This window comes from Mobula birostris, chromosome 1, assembly GCF_030028105.1.
Source record: "Mobula birostris isolate sMobBir1 chromosome 1, sMobBir1.hap1, whole genome shotgun sequence".
NCBI lineage: Eukaryota > Metazoa > Chordata > Chondrichthyes > Myliobatiformes > Myliobatidae > Mobula > Mobula birostris.
The window spans coordinates 242,433,077-242,457,365 of record NC_092370.1 but is presented as its reverse complement, the minus strand read 5'-3'; the positions used below and the strand labels follow the sequence as shown (position 1 = coordinate 242,457,365).

General features: G+C 40.4%; 1 protein-coding gene across 3 annotated transcripts in view; it reads left to right on the top strand.

Annotated features, from left to right (window-relative positions):
* Window positions 1-15,714, top strand: part of vrk1 (VRK serine/threonine kinase 1) — a 93,700-nt gene extending 77,986 nt beyond the window's left edge. For 2 of the 3 annotated variants that reach the window (XM_072274384.1, XM_072274375.1), the window contains exons 13-14: window positions 14,573-14,666; window positions 14,907-15,712. In XM_072274384.1, coding sequence (XP_072130485.1) covers window positions 14,573-14,666; window positions 14,907-15,019 — 207 coding nt within the window. In that variant the 3' untranslated portion in view covers window positions 15,020-15,712. Of the gene's footprint in view, window positions 1-14,572; window positions 14,667-14,906 lie in introns of all 3 variants that reach the window. The other variant, XM_072274367.1, reaches the window with a different exon arrangement.
* Window positions 15,715-24,289: the final 8,575 nt, after the last annotated feature.

Sequence of the window (24,289 nt, the reverse complement as noted above, 5' to 3'; positions counted from 1 at the left end):
ACGTAAGTCAACTATTCTTTGAACCAGCAAACTTTCTAATGAGTATTAAAAATAACTAGCCCAATTTTGTCTGCCTATTGAATGAATATAAAAGATTACATAACATTACCTCATAGAGCACCAATGGAAACATTTGAGGATTTGAGGGAAACTTCTTCACTCACAGCGTCATGAGAGTGTGGAACGAGCTGCCAGCGCAAGTGTTGAATGCGATTTCTATTTCAAAATTTAAGAAAAGTTTGGATAGGTACAGGGATGAAAGGGAAATGGTGGCAGAGATCCTGGTGCAGGCCGATGGGAGTAGGCAGTTTAAATGGTTCAGCACAGGCTAGATGGGACAAAGGGCCTGTTTACATGCTGTACTTCTCTATGACCTTTATCTAGTTGTTAACCCTTTGCAGGAAACGTTTTGAAATAGAATTCTCTATCTGATCTCTGTATGTTTCCTTCTTGAAGATGGGTAAAGACTTATGGGCTAGCAAGTAAATCAAGGATAAGGATTGCTTATCTTTTCAGAATCTTTCTCGTGAAATAGCAATTTGCTTATTGAGTAACTACTGGTTGCAGTGCAGGTTGCCGAAGTGGTGTTTTCTTTCACAGTATTATAATCTTGTTGATGTGCAGAGCTGGAAATTTGCTTCTTAATTTTGAATGTATTTATGTTTCAATGTGAAGGAGATACTTTAATATCCTGGAAGTGATTGTGCAAATAATCTACAAATTGAAGCATAGCACATTATGTAAGTTTTAATTTTTTCGTCACATTACTGTGAGAGCGAATGTTGGAAACATTCATGATTGTTTCCAAATGGGTTAAGCAAAGACTCAAAGAAAATGGTTTGCTGGACAAAGATGTGCTCTCCATTTAGAATGAAACCACTGAAATAATTTGATAAAGATGTGCTGAGGACAGGGATTACAAAAGCTGTCATTTAAGCTTATGATATGCTGCTTGTGTCAGTATGAATGAAGCAGCTGGCCATTACATATGGAGCACTGCCCAGACCAGTTCTGTCAGCATATGTGTCAAGAGTACAGGTGTTCTTTTGATGCACCCATTGGGCAGGAACTTGCATTTAGTTTTTATAGGGTCATGGTTCCTAAACCAACCAAATTACATCATCAATTTGGTACTGGCACCATCTCTACTTATGAATAGTATAGGGATTGCAGTAAGGCCATGCAGGAATTTAAGCCTAGAAACTAGTTAGATTTTCTTACTAACTGCCCATTATGCCGTTGGCATTTAGAGCAGCAATGAAGGTCTTCCATCTCTAGTGTTCAGGGCTTCCTTCGTTATGTCAGTGGCTTCCTCTTGATTTTCACGTCTGTCCGTCATGCAAGTCCCAGATGTAGTTTCAAGAATAGTGTCACACTCTGATGTAAAAGGATTCTTTTTTGCTGATTCCGTAACAGTTTTGTTTTACCAGTCAGGGTTGTTGGCCATAAGCTGAACCTCTGAACGTGGAGGCCGAGTGGCCTCCGCAAAAGGGGGGAAGGCGCGTGGCCCAAACGGGAGAAGAGCTGGCCACGGTGGAGATCATCAACCCCACGCTGATCATCAACCCCATTCTTCATTGCCAGGCTGGTATAGATCTCTGGGTCATTGAGGCACGCAAACCTCCAAACCATGACAAGGTTTTGGTCCTCTTGGAGGAGTTAGATTTTCAGGCAATGAAGAATTAGGAGACAACGTAGATTTGAATAAGGTGCTGGATGAGACTATTTGAAGCAGGATAGTATAGGGCAAAGCAGGAGAAATGGCAGGCTGACCAAAAGGACATTGAAATAATCAATTTGACAAGTTTGGATAAAGTTTTTTTTTCAGTTGGCGGACAGACAATGCTGTTGATGTTGAAAAATTATAAAGATAGGATTATATGCTGTCTTTTAACACTAGTGACATCTTGAATTCAAATTATCTTCTGTGTTCCAACAATACACAATAGTGGAAATGATGCTTTGAAGTATCGGCCTGGACTGCAAAAACAATGCAGTGGAGAGAGAACCCGCAGTGGCGAGAGACCTACCTGTTAAAACAAACTGACAGTATTTTTTTGGAATGTATATCAAACTGCTGATTGCCAGGGCAAGAAGTACCAACTATGCAGTTAGTAAGCTGTCAAATACAACATTTTTTGCTCAAGAAAAGTAAATGATGGAAGATAAAGGCCTAGATACTGTATACTGATTTTTTTAAACTGGCTGAAAGTTAGCAGCTGTTTTAATACTAGCTAGTTATGGAGTTATCCTTTCCATTGCAATATTCATTTTCTGGAATTTGAAAATTACAGCTTGATGTTTGAAACATGAAACATGTGGCAAATAGTGCAATGACACGGCACTACCGTTTCATGTCAAACAGCAACCAAACAGTGAGATTACCGCCTTTGACAGGACTTCTCGAACATCACTGAACATGTACTGCAGGAAGTATAATCGTGCAATGCGGAGAAGATACTGACACTGAGGAGCATGCCATGAGGTTCTCAGTGAAAGATGTGGAAATCCTAGTGGAAGCAATTAAAGGAAAGATCTGCTTTGTGCAATGCAGAATCATTCAAGCTCCAATGCTTGACTGTTAAGTCTTACATAAGTGGTTTGGGATTTTGAGACAAAGTGCAAAATAATTTTATCAGTTTGGTGCCTCTCAGCCAGTGCAAAAAAAAAAAAAGATCAACTAAAGTTTCTCTTCCCATAAGCTTTCTGACGAATTCTGCTGAAAAGTACATTGAGTGAGGTGGAGTTGGTAACTTTGACATTTCATCTGCTTGTAACTAATCTGTCAGCACTCTCTATCGTGGATCAAACTGATAGATGACCATGTGGGTGAGGTGCAAAGAGCTGATGACACTTTGCAACAGCAGCACTGGTTTAAGGAGAATGAAGAGAGCATGATAACTGAAGAACACTATTAAGTGAAAATGAGAATTTCCAAAGTGGTGTGAAATATGATTAAAGGTTTGCCTCTTGAGATTATAGTTTTGAATTCAGGACTGGATTAGGACTGTAATTGTTCTAAAGTAGAATACAGTGTTCGATTAAATAGTGCTTTGAAATTTTTATAACTCTTTACTGACCTGCTATCTCCTGATTTTGACATATGGTAATGTCAGCGCTTGAATGCTACTAATCAGAGCTGCAGACAGGCAGGGGAGGGTGTACCTCATACACTTAATCAGTGTAGTTTACATATGGAAGTTGCCGCTCAGGATCTGCCCTGTGCCAGCTGAGGGTTACGTGCCCACTGCAGTTATTGTGTGTAATTATCAAACCAATCTGTTCAACGCAGCAGGGTTTAGATGGTAATGATGAGGCAGAGATGAAGGGAAAAGATGCACTGTACTCATTGGTAGCTGAGAATTGTAGCTGTTGATTTATTACTGTGTATCCAAAAGAAAACTCTTAGCAACCTGCTGTTACATTTTCAATGTAAAACAAGCCATTGCAGCGATGAGCCATTGTGGCCTGTTGATTACATCTAGCAGCTATTGGCCAAGGTGGTTGCGTACAAAGCTGCACCTTAAGCCCTTGGAAAGGGAGGGGGAAGGGGGAAGGAAATGCCAAATTTCACTAATGGCCGTACAAACCTATTTTTCCCTCGAGCACTTGGGAAGTATGTTACCTCAGAAATGAAATGTGGTATTAAGCAGCATGTGAAAAAATAAATGCAGTGATTAGAGTGTAAGCCAATTGTTGCTAACCATTTAAAAATTTGTTCAGAGTTATTATAAAATGATAAAATACTATACACCATGCCCTGGAGAGTATCCAAGGTTTTGAAAGAGAATTAAGGAATCTCAAAAATTGGTTCAAACGAGGAGAATTAGCAGTACTCTTTTCTTGGGCCAAACAATACCAACAGTGTTCTCTGCATTGATTTCTTGACTAAGCTTGCCATTTGGCTATGGGAAAACAATTAGCTAAACAAAGATCTGCCATAGCATTTGACTAACTGCAGTTTAAATCGCAATTTTATCCCCTCTATTGTCTGCTTATCTAGGCTGCAGTCCAAAGCTGTTCCAGCAAATAGAAGGCTCTTTAAAAATAGTGGACTTGTTCTTGTGTCTGTTTCTATTGTACAATTATTCTGATGCCTGAGACTATTTTACTTGTGGAGGGATTTCAAATGTGCATATATTAGTGCCTGACATCGTATGTTTATTATTTTGTAATAAGAATTTGTCTGTAAATTAAACTCTGTAGTCTGGGCTGTGTCTACAAGCATTGACATTGCTTTAAATGTGTCTTTTGCATATTATGGTTCCTATGGCATTTATCTTTTAAAATGAGCAGTAATTATTTTCTTATAGGCAGTTACTAAATATTTGCTGATTACTTGAACTGCATTGTTGAACATTTATGCTTGAAGTAAATTATAAAAGTGGTGTAAATTTAGATATTATATAAATTATATTTTGTATCTTCGAGACACATCCATTATGTTAGTTTTGCAACAGTGGTGATTAAATCACAATTTTATGACATACTCGAGGGTGGATTATTCCAAATGTAGTACCATTAAATGCAGGAACTAGCATAAAGTGTTTCACGGAGGTGCATTCCACTGAGAAGTGGGGAGGGCAACAGCAGTGGCTTGGTTGACTTGATATTTTAAGGGAAGAGAATCCCAAAGGCTAATTCCAGTGCCTGAACGTGTAGTTATCCCCGTACCCAGAGTTTGAAGTAGGCAAATCTACATCCAGAATATCACATGCACTTCTAGTCACCCAGTTATAGAAAAGATGTCAAGGCTTTGCAGAAGGTTTACCAGGGTGCTGCCTGGATTAGAGGGCATGTTCTATAATGAGAGGCTGAACAGACTTTGGGTTGTTTTCTCAGGAGTGGCAGAGGCTGAGGGGAAGATTCTGATAGTGGTTTGTAAGATTATGAATCTGAGGAAAATGGAGGAACATGGACTTTGTGTAGGCATAACGGATTAGTCTAGTTGAGTTTGCCATTTGATTACTAATTTATTTGGTTCAGCACAACATTGTGGGCTAAATAGCCTGTTCCTGTGCTGATCTGGTCTGTGTTCTAGGCAGACAATGTAAAGCTGGAGAGATTACTGAGGAGGACAGGATCATTAAATGATTTGAGTAGGAAAAGAAGTTAATTTTTGAAATTTTTCACATTTTCTTTTCTAGTTGTGCGTGTCAGCTTTTAGGAATGAAGACTTCAGTCTCTGGTCATATGATTTTTTTTGTGCTTTTAACTGCACACATTTTGCCTACACTTTAAAGCACTTTTGGAAAGAAGGAAGTCTGAAAAGATTTCCAGAGAGGTTAGGAAGAGATATTTGAAAAGGCATGCTACTTTTGATAGGTATAAAATTGTCAGGTGGACTACGTGGGAAAACTAATCACCTCATATTTAAATTTCCAAGCATCTTTGTATACGCTGAAAAGAATAAGAGTTATAGATAATGAAGATCTCTTCAGCACTTTTTTATCTTAAACAGAGCAGTTAACTAATTATTCAGGAGTTACATATTGTCCATAATCTGTAGCCTTAAATATGACTTGAGATCAAATTTACTTCCCACGCCTTATGCTTTTCCTTGCCACTTTCTGGATCTCAGTTAATGGTATAGGACATCTGTCTCTGAAAACACGAGTTGGTATGCTGAAACCAACTATCAGCTGTAAACACTTCAGAATTAAGTTGTGCATTAGTAATAATAATGTTGATAACTTAGTTTCAGAAAATTTAGGTTTGGGATATTAAGATGAATTGTCTGATTTTATGCTGCTGTAATGCTTAGAATTCAAAAGAACCATTCCAAAAGTCCACATGACATAGCAGAATTAGTCCATTCAGCCCATTGAGTTTGCTCTGACATTTCATCATGGCTCTCCCGGATCCCATTCAACCCCATATGCCTGCTCTCTCACCATATCCCTTGATGCCCCGACTAATCAGAAATCTATCAGCTTCCAATTTACCCACAGACTTGGCCTCCACTGCAGTCTGTGACAAAGCAATCCACAGATTCACCACTCTTTGGCTAAGAAAATTACTCTTTTCTTCTGTTCTAAAAGGTTGCCCCTCAATTTTGAGACTGTGCCCTCTAGTGCCTACCAGAAGAAACGTTCTGTCCACAAGAACCTTATCTCGTCCTTTCAACATTCAGTTGGTTTCAATGAGAACCCCATGCAATCTTCTAAATTCCAGTGAGTACAGGCCCAAAGCTGCCAAGCACTCCTCATATGTTAACCCCTTCATTCTCAGAATTATCCTCGTGAAGGATGTTACCTGGATTGGGGAGCATATCTTATGAGAATAGGTTGAGTGAACTCGGTCTTTTTTCCTTGGAGCGGCAGAAGATGAGGGGTGACCTGATAGAGGTATATAAGATGATGAAAGGCATTGATCATGTGGATAGTCAGAGGCTTTTTCCCAGGGCTAAAATGACTAGCATGAGAGGGCACAGTTTTAAGGTGCTTGGAAGTAGGTACAGAGGAGATATCAGGGTTAAGTTTTTTTTTACTCAGAGAGTGGTGACTGCATGGAATGGGCTGCCGGCGATGGTGGTGGAGGTGGATATGATAGGGTCTTTTAAGAGATTCCTGACAGGTTCATGGAGCTCAGAAAAATAGAGGGCTATGGGTAACCCTTGGTAATTTCTAAGGTACGGACATGTTCTGCACAGCTTTGTGGGCTGAAGGGCCTGTATTGTGCTGTAGGTTTTCTATGTTTCTTTGGACCTCCTCTGGACTCTCTCCAATGACAATACATAGTTTCTAAGGAGTCTAAAGTTGTTCACAATACTCTAAGTGCAGCCTTACCGTGTCTTGTAAAGCTTCAGCATTATCTCCTTGTTTTTATATTCTTTCCCCTTGAAATAAATGCCATCATTGCATTCGCTTCCTTTACCAGAGACTCAACCTTTGAATTAACCTTCCTGGAGTCATGCACGAAAATTTCTAAGTCCCTTTGCACCTCTGATGTTTGAATTATCTCCCCATTTAGAAAATAGTCTGGACTATTGTTCCTTTTACCAAGATGCAATATCATACATTTCCCAACACTGTATTCCATCTGCCACTTTTTTTGCCCATTCTTCCAAGTTGTCTAAGTCCTGCCTAGCCCTCCACCTATCTTCGTGTCACCCGCAAACCTTGCCACAAAGCTATCAATTCCGCTATCTAAATCGTTGACAAACAATGTGAAAAGTAGTAGTCCCAATACTGACCCTCAAGGGATACCACAAGTCACTGGCAGCCAACTAGAAAAGGCCCCCTTTATTCCCCTCTATGCATCCCAATTCTTTCCTGTAACACCACAGGATTTTATCTTCTTAAGCAGCCTCATGTGAGGCACCTTCTGAAAATCTAAGCAAATGACATCCACTGCCTCTTCTTAGTCCACCTGGTTTGTTACTTCCTCAAAGAATTCTAATAGATTTGTCAAGCAGGATTTCCCTTCACAGAAACCATGCTGACTTTGAATTATTTTATCATTAGTCTCCAAGTACTCTGAAATCTCGTCCTTAATAATAGACTCCAACACTTTCCCAACCACTGAGGTTAGACTAACTGGCCTATAATTTCCTCTTTTGTCTTCCTCCTCCTCAAAGAGTGGAGTGACATTTGCAATTTTCCAGTCCTCCGGGACTATGCCAGAATCAAGTGATTCTTGAAAGATCATGACCAATGCATCCATTATCTTTCACTATGGTATGTTCATGTGATTATGAGAGTTTATTTGAGTAGGGATGAAGTTCAGTGACCAAGTTAGTACTGAGATTCCTTGAATGAACTATAGTTCAACAATTACAGATGAACCTCATAGTGAACTTCCTGTTTAAAAGTTCATTTATTATCAAAGTATACAACTCTGAAATTCTTCTCCAGATAGCCACAAAACCAAATAACTGAAACAAAACCAAATAAAACCAAAGAAAATAACTGCAGCACCATCATCAACCCCCAAATTCTTTCTCCTTGCACAAAAAAAAACAAGGTTGGGCAAAAAACACAGAATATTTTTAAAAAACTATAAGACTGGAAAAGAAAAGTCTATAGTCTGAAGTCCATATCCAAATGCAGAAAACCTAGGTGACATTGTGCAAGCACAGAGGTAAGCCTTTCCCTCTCCAGCAGTGAGTGGTCCCACCAGCGATCATAAGGCACTATCCCCTTTCCGATTACTGTAAATACAAGAAGCAATAGAATCAGTGAAGGACCACACCCAACAGGGGGACAACGATCACGGTGCAAATACAAAATGAAAGATAAAAATTAAATATCGAGAACATGAGGTGAAGAGTCTTTGAAAGTGAGTCCATTTCAGTGGGAGCAATTCAGTGATGGAGTGAATGAAGTTGCCCTCTCTGGTTCAAGAGCCTGGTGGTTGAGGGGTAATAACTGTTCCTGAACCTGGTGGTGTGGGTCCTGAGGCTTTTGTACTTCCTTCCTGATTTCAGCAGCGAGAAAAGAGCGTGGCCTGGATGGTGGGGATCCTTGATGATGGATGCTGCTTTCTTGTGACAGCGCTCTGTATAGATGTGCTCAGTAGTGGAGAGGGCTTGTCATGTGATGGTCTGGGCTGTACTCATTACTTTTTAAATACAAGGGCATTGGTGTCTGCAAATCAGGCTGTGATGTAACCAGTAATACTGTCCACCACACATCTATAGGAGTTTTAGATGCCATGCCGAATTTTTGCAAACTTCTCAGAAAGTAAAGACGCTGCTATGCTTTCTTCATGATGCACTTACTTGCTGGACCTAGGACAGGTCCCCTGAAATAATAACACCTTGCAATTTAAAATTGCTGACCCTTTCCACCTCTGGAGGGCTGGCTCATGGACCTTTAGTTTCCTCTTCTGCTGCTTGGTCTTGCTGACGTTGAGTGGGAGGTGGTTGTTGTTGCTGTGGTACCACTCAGCCAGATTTTCAATTTCCCTCCTATATGCTGACTTGTCACCAACCTTGATTTGGTCAACAATAGTGGTGCTGTTGGTAAACTTAAATATGACATTGGAGTTGTGCTTAGCCTCACAGTCATACTGTAAGTATAAAGCGAGTAGAACAGGGTGATAAGCATACAGCCTTATGCTGAGCGAGATTGTGGAGGAGATGTTGTTGCCAATCTGAACTGACTGGGATCTGCAGGTGACGAAATAGTTTCCAGTTGCACAAGGAGGTATTGAGACCCAGGACTTAAAGCTTATTGATTAGTTTTGTGGATATGATAGTATTGCCTGCCGAGCTATAATCAATGAAAAACATCCTGATACATGTATCTTCGCTGTCTAGATGTTCCATAATTGAGTGAAGAGCCAATGAAATGGCATTCACTGTTTACCTGTTGTGACAATAAGCAAACTGGAGTAGATCCAAGTTGCTCCTGAAACAGGACTTGATATATTTCATCACCAACCTGTCAAAGCACTTTATCACATTATTCTTGGGCACTGAATATGCTTGAAGCAGGTGGGTAGCTCAAACTGCCGAAACAAGAGGCTGAGGGTATCGGTGAACACTCCAACCAATTGATCAGCACAGGTCTTTAGTACTCGGCCAGATACCCGTCTGGGCTGGATGCTTTCCATGGGTTCATCCTTCTGAAGGATGCTCTGATGACAGCTCAGACAGCTCTGATGAAATCACAGGGCCATCGGGAGGCTGCGGGAGTGTGCGAAGGTGGCTGCATGTTTTGATAGTCAAAGTGAGCATAAAAGGCAATGAGCTCATCTGGGAGTGAGGCTTTGTTGTTACCTATGTTGCTTGGTTTCACGTTGTAGAGGTGATAGCATTCAAATCCTGCCACAGCTGTCAGTGGTTCAAGTTTGGTCCTGAATTGCTACTTTGTGTGTGAGATGCCTTTCTGGAGATCGTACCTGGACCCCTTGTATCCTACTTGGTCGCCAGACCTGATTGGCACTGATCTGACCCTCAGCAGATTGCAGATCTCATGGTTCATCCAGGCCTTCTGGTTAGGAAAGACTGAATGATTTTGACTGTGAATGTGCCTATAAAATTAAACATTTATCCCATTATGGCTGCAATATCCTAAATCTATTTATTTTATTTGTATGGCTATTTATGTCAGGATATCCCAAAGCATTTTACAGCCAATTAAGAAGGTAGAGGGAGAGAGAGGAATACAAGCTGACAGGTGATAGGTGAAACAAGGTGAGGGGAAAGGTGTGTGTGTGGGAAGGGGAATGAAGTAAGAAGCTGAGAAGGAAAAAGTGAAAGAGGTAAAGAGCTAAAGAAGAAGGAATCTAGTAGGCGAGGAGAGTGATTCATGAAGGAAAGGAAGAAGGCAACCAAAGGGGGGTGATGGGCAGGTGAGGAGAAGAGAAGGGGTGAGAGGGTAACCAGAATGGGGAATGGAAAAAGAGAGGAAGGAGGGTGTGGAAAGTTACTGGAAGTTAGAGAAATTGATGTTCTTCTCTCCGCCCCCTCCCCCCCCCCCACCGACCTTAATATTTTGGTGTCTGCCCCCTTTCCAGTTCTGATGAAGGAACTTGACCCAAAACATCAACTCTTTATTCCCCTCCATAGATTCTGTCTGACTTGCTGAGTTCCTCCAGCATACTGTATGTGCTGCTGAAAATTTACAGCATCTGCAAAATCCCTTGTGTTTATAATGAGAGCATGGTCTTTCTTGGAATTATTCAGCTGCTCAGAATGATTCAGGCTTTGGCTGACGCTCTTTCATTAGACCAGTTTATTAGTGCATTAGCAACTCAAAGCTCTAAACCAGTGGGGATAGTTTCACTCAACGTTGCTTGCTCCATCACTGTTCCCACAAACTATGGACTCAGTTTCAAAGAGTCTTCATCTAATGTTCATGATATTTATTACTATTGTTTCCTTTTTATTAGCACAGTTTGTTGTGTTTTACACATTGTTTGTTTATCCATCCTGTTGGATGCAGTCTTTCCTTGATTTTACTATGTCTCTTGGATTTTCTGAGTGTACCTGCAAGAAAACGAATCTCAGGGTTGCATATGGTGACTTTGCTAATAAATTTACTTTGAATTTTGATTAACCTTCATGTGGTTTCTGAGGGAATGTCATTGGTTTAGACTGCAGGGAACTCTTGGGAATTGTGCTTTGAGACCTTTCAGAAAATCTGCCTCAACTAAATTCCTCATCCAAAACTAAGCATCGTTATAGCCAGAGGCACTTATATTTCTAATTATTCATGCACTCTTAAGTGCTTTTTCTGAAAACCACTCTTTGTATTTAAATTAAGTTTCATATGGGATGTTTGCACCCATGTCACTTTGTTTTGGGACCTAAAGACAGTTTTTAGTCAAAAGCTCTATTTAGGTAATTCTCAACTTGATAAAATGCTTGCTGAATGTAGGCTTTTGCTTTTCCTTCTAATGTTTAGCACTTGTAAATGTATATACAAGCAGAGAGCATATCTCTCACTTGTATGAAGGGTACAGTCTCTTAAAAATCAGAATCAGATTTAATATCACCAACATATGGTGTGAAATTTGTTAACTTTCCGGCAGCTGTCTGCCTGCGGTCTCTTGCAACAAGACCCGATGTGAGCATGAGATACAATGCAATACATGATAATAAATAAACTGTGAATTACAGTAAGTATATATGTACATTAAATAGTTAAATAAGTAGTGACAAAATCAAATGCTGAGAGGAAAAGGAAGAGACAGAAGTGTGAAGTGGACAATCCATTTCCATCGCCTTCAAGGAAATCCTTCCAACAGATGCATACCACACCCTTCACTTTTCAGTATTTCAAAAGGGACCATTTTCTTTGACTCATTGGTTTGTTCTGTCATCTCCACCGATTCCCACTTCCATCTTCCCTTGGAATTGCATTTCCTTCCCACCATCTCAAGACATTAATGATCCCACAGGGTAACAAAGTGCAGGTTGGAATAGATAATTAAAGTGCAGTCTATTCTCACCTTTAAGTTACTGGCCACTTGAAATCTGCATACAGCCTCCACTCTGACCTGTCTGTCTGCCGTCTCTTGCACTGCTCTAACAAGACCTGATCTGAGCTTGAGGAACAGCACCTAATCTTCTGTCTGTCTGTAGTGCAGGTATCCAAACTCAGTATCAAACTTTACAATTTCAGATAAATGCATATTTGTTCTGACTGAAGATGTAATATTGGTTCAGTTTGTCTCTCATTGACACAGCCTGATCAGTTAGGCATGGACTACACGTTTGCATTTTGAAAACTACATTACTTTCTTTGTGCGCTCTCTTTGTAACTGTTTCATTCAGATTCTTACTCTCACTGTACCCATTAAAAGATCAGCTGGGCGATCTCATTTGAAATTTGTCCTTACACCAAGTCTGGCCTCACTAAGTTTGTCCTGTCCATCTCTACCATACCATTCTGTATTTAATTTATTTAAAATACAGCACAGAACAAGCCCCTCCGGCTCAACAAACCTCATTGCCCAGCATCCCACCTAATCAACACTAGCCTAATCACAGGACAATTTACAATGAACAATCAACCTACTAACTGGTATGTCTTTGGACTGTGGGAGGAAACCCACGCGTGTCAGGGGGGAACATATTCCAACTGTAATAACATCACACTAAGCGCTATGCCGCTGTTAAAACCAATTTGTTCTCTCTCTTAGATCTGACAAAGGGTCATTGACTGAAACACTAATTTTGTTTCTCTTTTCACAGGTGGTACCTGCCTGCGGAGTCTTTCTGGCACTTTTTGTTTTTATTTCAGATTTTCAATTTTTTTTTGTTTTTCAATAAGAACAGCTTAGTTAATATTACTCGATTTTTGATCATGAATACCCAGTTCATTCCTGCGCTTTCTGCATTTCAGTTCCACAGATTTCTGTACACTTTCTAAAAGACTATTAATTTTATTGTTTTTTTTTCACTCTTATCAGAAAGCTTTTTTACTGGTGTAAAGCAGAACTATTACTGCAGGCAAACATTCCCTTTCACTTGACATGGTTTTAATAGAAAGCCACAATGCAGCTGATGGCAATCAAATCTTGTTTCTATAAAGTAGGAGTTTTATTATGGTCTTCAATGGTCATCCCCTCTCATAGGAGGTTTTGTTCTGGGTGTAAAACTCACCTAGCTTGATTTCACACTGCCGCAGTCATTCTCCCCCATCTTGTCTGCAGTAAGCAAGGGTAGCTTCGGTGATCTCACTTCAAAGGTCTGAGTTGACTCAACTGCCTCTGATTGTTCTTTCATGGACGTTATCTTTAACCCTTGCCTTACCACAATGTCCATCTGCACTTTTAATCAATCTTCTCCACTAGAATAAAAGATAATTAGTTTGATCCACAGAACACTGATATTTACAAACTAATCTTTCTGCAAATTCCCGGAAAGTGCTATGCTCTGACATATAAGGATTTTGTTTTTATAGTGTCTAATCCATAAGCAAGCTTTTTGGTCCTTTTGTTTAAAACATGGATTTTAAGTATTTTTAGAACAGAAAATGCTTGAAGCACTCAGCAGATCAACACATGAAGAGTGGTAGAGTTGGCTCTCAATGACCTTTCATCTGAAAACTCATCAAAATGTAATTTTAAAAGCCTTCATTTCCACTTTTGTCTCAATTGATTAAAGGCATTAATTTTTGTTTTGCATTCAGTTTGGTATTTAAAATGCAAGATTAAATAATATATGCTAAATGAAAATCCATTTAAGGCAGGTGGTTCAGGAAAGTCCCAGAAAAAATATTGGGCCTTGCCTTCCTCCTACTCCTGAGGCACAGGCTTGGCATGGATCCCATGAGTGCCTGGTGACAGCTTCCTACTGACAGTTTTTTTTTAATATCGTTGCTCTTCCTGTCCTTGTCAGCTTTTTGGTTGGAAAGTCAGCATGTGGCATGTTAATGAAGCCTAGCCAATGAAGATTGGCCAAGCCTTCTGCTTTTGAGTGGGCATGTGGTTGGTTAATGTGTTCCCATTTAGGTGTTGAAATTGAGCTCATGACATCCAAGTAGATGAGAATGAAAAGACCAGTGAAAGTACATTTTCCAACCAGATCGTTGTCACCTCCATTTTGTTTTAATTTATATTTCTTCAAAAATATTCCAAAAAACTAAAAAAAATATTAATTTATATTAAATGCTGGCATCCACTATATATTTCTTAGTGTAGTGCTAGAATAAGTAATAATTAATAATTTTAATAATTACAGCACTATTACATAAAAGTTTTTGGGTATTTGCTATAGCAAGCACCTTTATAGCTTGTTGAGTGAGTTGTGGGCAATTTTCTGCTTTGGAATTTTCAATAAATTTGTGCTCCTCGTTCTATTGTGTTTCTTTATATTTACTATGAATGTCCACAAGAAAATGAATTTCAGGCTACTACATAGTGACATACAGTATGTACTTTGATAACAAATTTTCTTGGAACTTTGAACTTGTACTAGTATCAAAACCTGCTCTATAGGTGCACAATGCACCACTCAAGTATGTAATGTGCTTACTATTTATAAAATCCTGGATTGTGTGTTACCTATTCCTGAAAGCTGTTTGGACTGTTCATTTAAATCTTGAGCAGTTGATTTTAAAATGATCACCAAAATATTCTCAAAAGTAATTGAATATTTTTCACTTTTTGTTTAAAGAAACGTCATATTTCTAAGCCAAATGATGATCCTGAGGGCAACAATTCAGACTCAGAGTTAAAGAGTGGAAAGAGAGTAAAAAAAACACCAAAGGGTAAGAGCTTTCCATATCACCCATCACATGAGGAACTGTAGTGTGTAGTGCTTATGTTGAACTATCAGCTAAGACATCTCTGTTGACCTGGTGCTTAGTTTGCAGCTGTGTTGGGAGTGGTTGATGTTTCCTACAGATAAGATATAGCTACATTTTACCAAACTGTTGCTCTTTATAATGAAGCAGCATTCATCATGAAGTGTATTTGCTTATTAATGTGTAATATCTATTTATTTACAGTCAAGAAGCCAACAACAAGAAAGAATTCGAAGAAGGTAGTGACAGTTGAAATAGGTACTCAGACATCACCGCTTGCCATGACAAGTCCTAGCAGAAAAAAAACATCTAAATAAATGGTTACATGCAGAAAGAGAAACTTCCTTATTCTTTGCATTTAGTTCAAGTCTGACAATTTTGAAAGAAGTTATTCTGAATATAGTTCTCATTGTTTAAAAAAACATGCAGGATCTCTTTCATTTTTTACTAGATTTTATATGTTGTACATTTTTGTTGTGAAAATTTAAAAAGTTAAATACTGAAACTTTGCTTTTTACACAATGCAGACTTTGTCATTTTTCTGCTACTTCAGTCAAAGAGCTGTGCAGTATCATGAAATTGCAACATGTAAAATGGTAGGAAGCAATGAGAAAAATTATACCCTCTTTTGAGGGAAAAGAGAAAAGAAGTCTTGTTAAACTCGCAAATAATGCGGGATTTAGTGTTTTATACTGTGGAGTAGGCGATCGTGCTCATGATTTGTCAGGACATTTGTTAACAATGGCATAAGTACCTGGTTGTATATCCAGAAGAATATATGTTCCCTTATTATGGTTTTTACCTGGAGCTAACATTGTGCTTATTAATTTTAAATGTACTATAATATTGTAAACCCTGACATGTTTCAGTTGTCTTACTTGAATGACATAAATTTCTATACTTTTTTCTGATCACTTGGAAGGATAGCGTAATTTTAAAGCTTTTTGCAAAATAAGCTTGTTAAATGTTCTCAGCAAAATAAAGAATTTTCCATGGAAGTGTTCTCTATGTCAGACTATATTGTATACTTTATGTATTTGTGTGTTTGTGTGCACCTCGGTATTCCAAAATCTTATTTCTGGGCATCTGAATCAGAATGAGATTTAATATCACTGGCATATGTCGTGAAATTTGTTGTTTTGCAGCCGCAGTACAATCCAATACATAATAAACTAAACAATAAGGAATATTTTTTTTAATTAAATAAGTAGTGAAAAAAGAGCAAACATGAAAAAAAATCATGAAGGCCATGTCCATTGTCCTTTCAGAAACTTGATGGTGGAGGGGTGAAGCTGTTCCTAAAACAATGAGTGTGTGTCTTCAGGCAGAAGTAGGCTCCTAAACCCTTAGCTGCAGCCTTGGCATCAACTGAGAATGTATTTGTAACTTGTTGAGTTGTATATTCTGCATAACTTCAAAAAAAGAAATAGTAATTCTAAAACAAAGTATACAGATCTGCAATTTGTTGTCAGTCTTTAAAGTAGTTATGAACCAAAATAGCCTATTACAGTGACAGAAAGTTAGAAAGTATCTTTCATTCTTTGCAGATGGAGAGTTAAACCCAGGTATTAAAAGTGTTCTTCTCAAACAATATTGATAGTGCTATTAGCAGCTTACAAGTTTATTTTTAAAATCACTAAAATCTTTAGAGCACCACTGTTACATATCTAGAGATTCACTGGTCACAATGGCTCACAATTTTTTTTCTTCTGTTTCACTTTACGGCCATACTAACCCTGAGGAATGTATTATTACCTGTAATGCCTCTAATTGGAAAGTATTATTTAGAGGCAAAAGTATAAATTGAGGTATTTCCAAATGGGGCTAAGGATATGGAGTAAGTCTTCAACTGGTACGAGAGGAAATTCTGGGCACTGCCTGAGCTTGAAGATGGAATAAGAATACAATTTAGACCATAAGATTACAGAAGCAGCATTAGGCCATTTTGCTTATAGAGTCTGCTCTGTCATTTCATCATGGCTGATCCATATTCGTCCATTCTCACATCTACAAAGAATGAAAGGTGCTTTGTAACTTTCTGTCACTGTAATAGGCTATTTTGGTTCATAACTACTTTAAAGATTGACAACAAATTGCAGATCTATATACTTTGTTTTAGAATCACTGCTTTTTTTGAAGCAGACCGTACGACCCTATTTAGATCAGTGGTGCGCAAGTAGAACAGGTCAAAAGCTTTAAGTTCCTCGGGGTCAATATCACAAATGACCTGACTTGGTCCAGCCAAGCAGAGTACATTGCCAAGAAGGCCCACCAGCGCCTTTACTTCCTGAGAAAACTAAAGAAATTTGGCCTGTCCCCTAAAACCCTCACTCATTTTTATAGATGCACCGTAAAAATCATTCTTCTAGAGTGCACCACAAACTTGTATGGAAGTTGTCCTGTCCAAGACCGGAAGAAGCTGCAGAAGATCATGAACACAGCCCAGCACTTCACACAAACCAATCTTCTGTCCTTGGACTCACTTCACACCGCACGCTGTCGGAGCAGTGCTGCCAGGATAATCAAGGACATGACCCACCCAACCAACACACTTTTCATCCCTCTTCCCTCTGGGAGAAGGCTCAGGAGCTTGAAGACTCATATGGCCAGATTTGGGAACAGCTTCTTTCTAACCGTGATAAGACTGCTGAACAAATCCTGACCCAGATCTGGGCCGTACCCTCCAAATATCCGGACTTGCCTCTCGATTTTTTTGCGCTACCTTACTTTCCCTTTCCTATTTTCTATTTATGATTTATAATTAAATTTTTTAATATTTACTATTGATTTGTACTCCAGGGAGCGCGAAGTGCAGAATCAATTATCACTGTGATGATTGTACGTTCTAGTAACAATTGTTTGGCGACAATAAAGTTTAAGGTATATTCCCTCTCAGCCCCAATCTCCTCCTTTCTCTCTGTAGTTCTTCATGCCCTGACTGATCATGAATTTATCAACCTCTGCCTTAAATATATTCAATGACTTTGCCTCCATAGCCACCTGTGGCAATGAATTCCACAGATTCACCACTACCTGGCTAAAGAAATTCCTCCTCATCTCTGTTCTAAAAGGATGCCCCTCTATTCGAAGGCTATGTTCTCTGGTCTTATACCCTCCCACCAAAGGAAACATTCTCTCCATACCCACTTGGTCGAGGCTCTTCAACATTTGATAGGTTTCAATGAGATCACTCATAGTTCTGAATCCCAGTTAGTATCAAACACTCTTCATATGACAAGGCTTTCAATCCCAGAATCGTTTTCATGAACATCTTTTGAACTCTCTGCAATGTCAGCACATCCTTTCTTAGATAAGGAGCCCAAAACTGCTCACAATACTCCAAGTGAGGCCTTACCAGTGCCTTATAAAGTTTCAATGTTACTGCTCTGGTCTTCTGCCTGCTCTGGATGTTTTTATTACTAACTGCCGATGGGACATCAACAGTCCCAACTTCACCTCTCCTCTCTCCAATTCCAACCTCACTCCTTACAAACATACTGCTCTCCACTCTTTCTGCACTAATCCTAACCTCACCATCAAACCCACAGATAAAGGGGGGGGGCGGTGTTGGGGGATGCTATAATAGTCTGGCAGACTGACCTCTATCTTGCTGAGGCCTGGCAACAACTGTCAGACATGTCCACTTACTTAACCCTCAAACAGGACCCCACTAAGGAGCACCAGGCCATTGTCTTCCAAACCATCACTGACTTAATTAACTCTGGGGATCTCCCATCCACTGCCACCAAACTCAATGTTGCCTCGCCCCACACCTCCCATTTCTACCTCCTACCCAAGATCCACAAACCTGCCTATCCAGGTAGACTAGTTCCTGCCCTAATGAACAGTTTTATACCCCCTGCTTCAGTCCCTTCTTACCTACATCCACGACACTTCACATGCTCTTAATCTTTTCAATGATTTCAAGTTCCCTGCCCCCGTTCATCTTATTTTCACCATGGATGCACAGTCCCAATACACCTCCATCCCCCACTAGGAAGGCCTCAAAGCTTTATTTCTTTCTGGACATGACCCAACCAGTTTCCCTCCACCACCATTCTCCATCTGGCAGAACTTGTCTTCACTCACAATAATTTGTCTATCAGCTCCTCCCACTTCCTTCAAACAAAAGACATAGCCATGGGCACTCGCAGCTGTTCCTGCCTCTTTGTTGACTACATGGAACAGTCTATGTTCCAAGCCTACACTGGTATCACTCCCCAACTTTTCCTACGCTACATCGATGACTGCATTGGTGCTGCTTCCTGCACCCATGAGAAGCTTGTTGACTTCATCAACTTTGTCTCCACCTTTCACACCGCCCTAAAATTTACCTGGTCCATTTCCAACACCCCCCCCCCCCCCCCGATCTCACTGTCTCTATCTCTGGCGACAGCTTATCTTCTGATGTTTATTATAAACCCACTGAATCTCGCAGCTACCTGGATTATTCCTCTTCCAATCCTGTTACTTGCAAAAATGCCAACCCCTTCTCTCAATTCCTTCGTCTCTGCTGCATCTGCTGTCAGGATGAGGCTTTTCATTCTAGAACTAAGACGTCCTCCTTTTTCAAAGAAAGAGGCTTCTCTTCATCCATCAGCAATGCCGCTCTCAACTGCATCTTTTCCATTTCGCACACATCTGCCCTCACCCCATCCTCCTGCCACCCCACCAAGGATAGGGTTCCTTTTGTCCTCACCTTCCACCATACCAGCCTCCATGTCTGGTACATAATTCTCTGAAACTTCCACCATCTCCAACGGGATCCCACCACCAAGCACATCTTTCCCTCCCCCAAACTTTCTGCTTTCCCCACGGATCGTTCCTCATGCGACTCCCTTGTCCATTCGTCCCTCTCCACTGATCTCTCTCCTGGCAATTACCCTTGCAAGTGGAACAAGTTCTACACCTAACCCTACACCTTTTCCCTCGCTATCATTCAGGGCCCCAAACAGTCCTTCCAAGTGAGGCAACACTTCACCTGTGAGTCTGATGGGGTCATCTGCTGTATCCAGTGCTCCTGGTGTGGTCTCGGGTATACCGGTGAGACCTGATGTAGATTGGGAGATCACTTTGCCAAGCACTTATGCTCCATCTGCCAGAAAACGCGGGATCTCCTAGTGGCCACCCACTTTAATTCCACTTCCCATTCCCATTCCAACATGTCAGTCCATGGTGGCCTCTACTGTCGCAATGAGGCTGCACTCAGGTTGGCGGAGCAACACCTTGTATTCCATATGGGTTGCCCACGACTTGATGGCATGAACATTGATTTCTAGAACTTCCGGTAATAAGTCTATAACATAGGAGCAGAATTAGCCCATTTGGCCCATCAAGTCTGCTCTGCCATTCAATCATGGCTGATTCTTTTTCCCTCTCCTCAGCACCACTCCCAGGCCTTCTCCCCGTAATTTTTGATGCCATGTCCAATCAAGTGCCTTAGATACACCCTATGACCTGGCCACCACAGCCACCTGTGGTAACCAATTCCACAAATTCACCACCCTCTGGCTAAAGAAATTTCTCCGCATCTGTTTTAAAGGGAGGCCCCCTTCTCCTGGACTCCCCCACCATGGGAAACATTCTTTCCTATCTACTTTGTCTAGGCCATTCAACATTTGAAAAGTTGCAATGAGATCCCCCTTCATCCTTCTAAATTGCAGTGAGTACAGCCCCAGAGCCATCAAAGAGATTAAGAGTCGCGATGTAATGACACAGCTCTATAAAACTCTGGTTAGGCCACACTTGGAGTATTGTGTCCAGTTCTGGTCACCTCAATATAGGAAGGATGTGGAAGCATTGGAAAGGGCACAGAGGAGATTTACCAGGATGCTGCCTGGTTTAGAGAATATGCATTATGATCAGAGATTAAGGGAGCTAGGGAAGGAGGATGAGAAGAGACATGATAGAGGTGTACAAGATAATAAGAGGAATAGATAGAGTGGATAGCCAGCGCCTCTTCCCCAGGGCACCACTGCTCAATACAAGAGGACATGGCTTTAAGGTAAAGGGTGGGAAGTTCAAGGGGGATATTAGAGGAAGGTTTTTTACTCAGAGAGTGGCTGGTGCGTGGAATGCACTGCCTGAGTCAGTGTGGAGGCAGGTACACTAGTGAAGTTTAAGAGACTACTGGACAGGTATATGGAGGAATCTAAGGTGGGGGCTTATATGGGAGGCAGGGTTTGAGGGTCGGCACAACATTGTGGGCCGAAGGGCCTGTACTGTGCTGTACTATTCTATGTTCTAAATGTTAACCCTTTCATTCCCAGAAACATCTCTGTGAACCATCTCTGAGTTCTTTCCAATGCCAGCACATCTTTTCTTAGATGAGCTCAAAACTTTCATGATACTCAAGGTGCAGCCTCATCAGTGCCTTATAAAGCTCCACGTCAGATCCCTGCTCTTGTATTCTAGTTCTCTTGAAGTGAATGTTAACATTTCATTTGCCTTCCTCACCACCGACTCAAGCTGCAAATTAACCTCTGGGGTGTTCTGCACAAGAAATCCCAAGTCCCTTTGCATCTCAGATTTTTGGATTTTCTTCCCGTTTATAAAATAGTGTGCACACTTATTTCTAGTACCAAAGAGCATGACTATGCACTTTCCAAAATTGTATTTAATTTGCCACTTTCTTGCCCATTCTCCCAATCTGTCTAAATTCTTTTGCAGTCTTCCTCTTTCTTCAACACTACCTGCCCCTCCACAAATCTTTGTATCATCTGCGAACTTGGCAAAAAAAACATCTATTTCATCATCTAAATCATTTATATACAGCATAAAAAGAAGTGGTCCCAACACCGAACCCTGCGAAGCATCACTAGTCAGTGGCAGCCAAACAGAAAAGGATCCTTTTCTCTCACTCGCTGCCTCCTCCCAATCAGCCAATCCTCCAACCACGCCAGTAACACCATGGGCTCTTAATGTGGTAAGCAACCTCATGTGTGGCACCTTGTCAAAGGCCTTCTGAAAGTCCAAAAATACAACAAACCCCACTGCATCACCTTTATCTATCCTACTTGTAATCTCCTTAAAGAATTCCAGCAGGCTTATCAGTACTCCATAATCTCATCCTTAACAATTGACTCCAACACCTTCCCAGCCACTGTGGTTAGGCCAACTGGTCCATAATTTCCTTTCTGCTGCCTTCCTCCTTTCTTAAAGAGTGGAGTGACATTTGCAATTTTCCAGTCATCCGGCACCATGCCAGAGTCCGATAATTTTTGAAAGGTCATTACTAATGTCTCCACAATCTCAACCGTTACTTCTTTCAGTACTCTAAGGTGCAGTTCGTCTGGTCCGGGTGACTTATATTCCCTTAGGTCTTTCAGTTTTTTGTGCACAACCTCCCTTGTAATAGTAACTGCACTCACTTCTCTTCCCTCACACATTGCAACATCTGGCACACTGCTGGTGTTTTACACAGTGAAGACTGATGCAAAACACTAATTTAGTTCATCTGCCATCTGCTTGGCCTGCATTATTATTTCTCTGGCCTCATTTTCTACTGTTCCTATATCCACTTTGAACTCTCTTTTATTTTATATGTACTTGAAAAAGCTTTTACTATCCACTTTGATATGGCTTGCTTTCAAATTTCACCTTTTGCCTCCTAATGATTCTTCTAGTTGCTCTCTGTAGGTTTTTAAAAGCTTTCCAACTCTACTATTTCGTTAATTTTGTATTGTTGTATGCCCTCTCTTTTGCTTTTACATTAGCTTTGACTTCCCTTGTCAGCCACGGTGGTACTATTTTGTCATTTTTGCCTTTGTTTTTGGAATGCATCTATCTGCACCTTCCTCATTTTAACCAGAAACCTATGCCATTGCTGCTCTGCTGTCATCCCTGCCAGCATCTCCTTCCAATTTATTTTGGCTAGCTCCTCTCTCATACCACTGTAATTTCCTTTGCTCTGTTGAAATACAGCTACGTCAGACTTTACCTTCTCCCTATCAAATTTCAAGTTGAACTCAATCATATTGTGATCACTGCCTTCTATTGGTTCTTTTACCTTAAGCTCTCTAATCACCTCCAGTTCATTACATAACACCCAATGCAGTATAGCTGATCCCCTATTAGGCTCAACAAACTGCTCTAAAAAAGCCATCTTGTAGTCATTCAACAAAGTCATTGACATGTAACATAAAAAGAAACAGTCCTAACGCAGACCCCAGTGGGTCACCAGTAGTCACTGGCAGCCAACCAGAAAATGTTCCCTTTATTCCCGCTTTTTGCCTCCTACCACTGTTAGTAGTATCTTTCCTGTAATACCATGAGCTCTTAACCTGTTAAGCAGCTTCAAGTGTGGCTCCTTGTCAAAGGCCTTCTGAAAATCCCAGTACACAACATCAGTTGATTCTCCTTTCTCTATCCTGCTTGTTATTTCTTCAAAGAATACTAGCAGATTTGTCAGGCAAGATTTTCCCTTGAGGAAACTATACTGACTACAGCCTATTTTATCATGTGCCTCCACACACTTCTGCTCCCAGGCACTCTCAAATTTCTGACATAACGCTAGTGTCCTCCACAGTGATGACTGATGTAAAATGCTTAATCAGTTCATCCACCATTTCCTTATCCCCCATTACTACTTCTCCAGCATTATTTTCAAGCAATCCGATATCCACTCTTGCCTCCCTTTTACACTTTATGTATCTGAAGAAACTTTTGGTATCCTATTTAATAATACTGGCTAGCTCACCTCTCTAAACAATTCTGGTTCACTACACAACACCCAATCCCCCAAGTGGGCTCAACCACGAGCTGCTCCAAGAAGCCATTTGGAAGCATTCTAGACAGTCCTCCATTTGGGATCCAGCACTTACCTGGAAAAGAAGGAAAATAATCATGTACAGGCAGAATATATTTAGTTTATAACTGGGCAGACATCATTGGCCCTGGCCTGGTCCTTTGCTGTACTGTTTTATATTGCATTTGAAGTCCAAAATTTAGTTAGATAGTCTTGTAGTTGGCCTTTGTTTGTTCTTATGGGTAATACCTTTTATCTAAAACTTTGGCAATCTTCTATACAGTAGATGTGTAGTGGAGAGTCTAGTGACTGATTACAAATCAGCCTGGTATGGAAACACCAATGCCCTTGAACAGATGTCAGGGATCGCTAGCACCCAGACAATGCTCTCTTCTCACTGCTGCCATCAGGTAGAAGGTACAAGAGCCTCAAGACTCACATCACCAAGTTCAAGCACAGTTACTAACTCTCAATGATCAGGATCCGGAACAAAAGTTGGTAACTTCACTTGCCCCATCATTGAAATGTTCCCTTAACCAATGGACTCTCTTTTAAGGACTCTTTGTCTCATGTTCTTGGTATTTATTGCTATTTATTTATTTTTGCATTTAGACAGTTAGTTGTCTTCTGCTCTCTGGTCAAACACTTTAGTTAGGTGGTCTTTCATTGATCCTGTCACAGTTAGTGTTCTATAGATTTGTTAAGTAGGCCCATAAGAAAATGAATCTTAGGGATGTAAATGGTGACATATACTGTATGTGCAATGATAATAAAATTTACTTAGAATGTCAAACTTTTGACTTTGAAAGCAAACATCAGGATGAACTACACCAAACTCCAT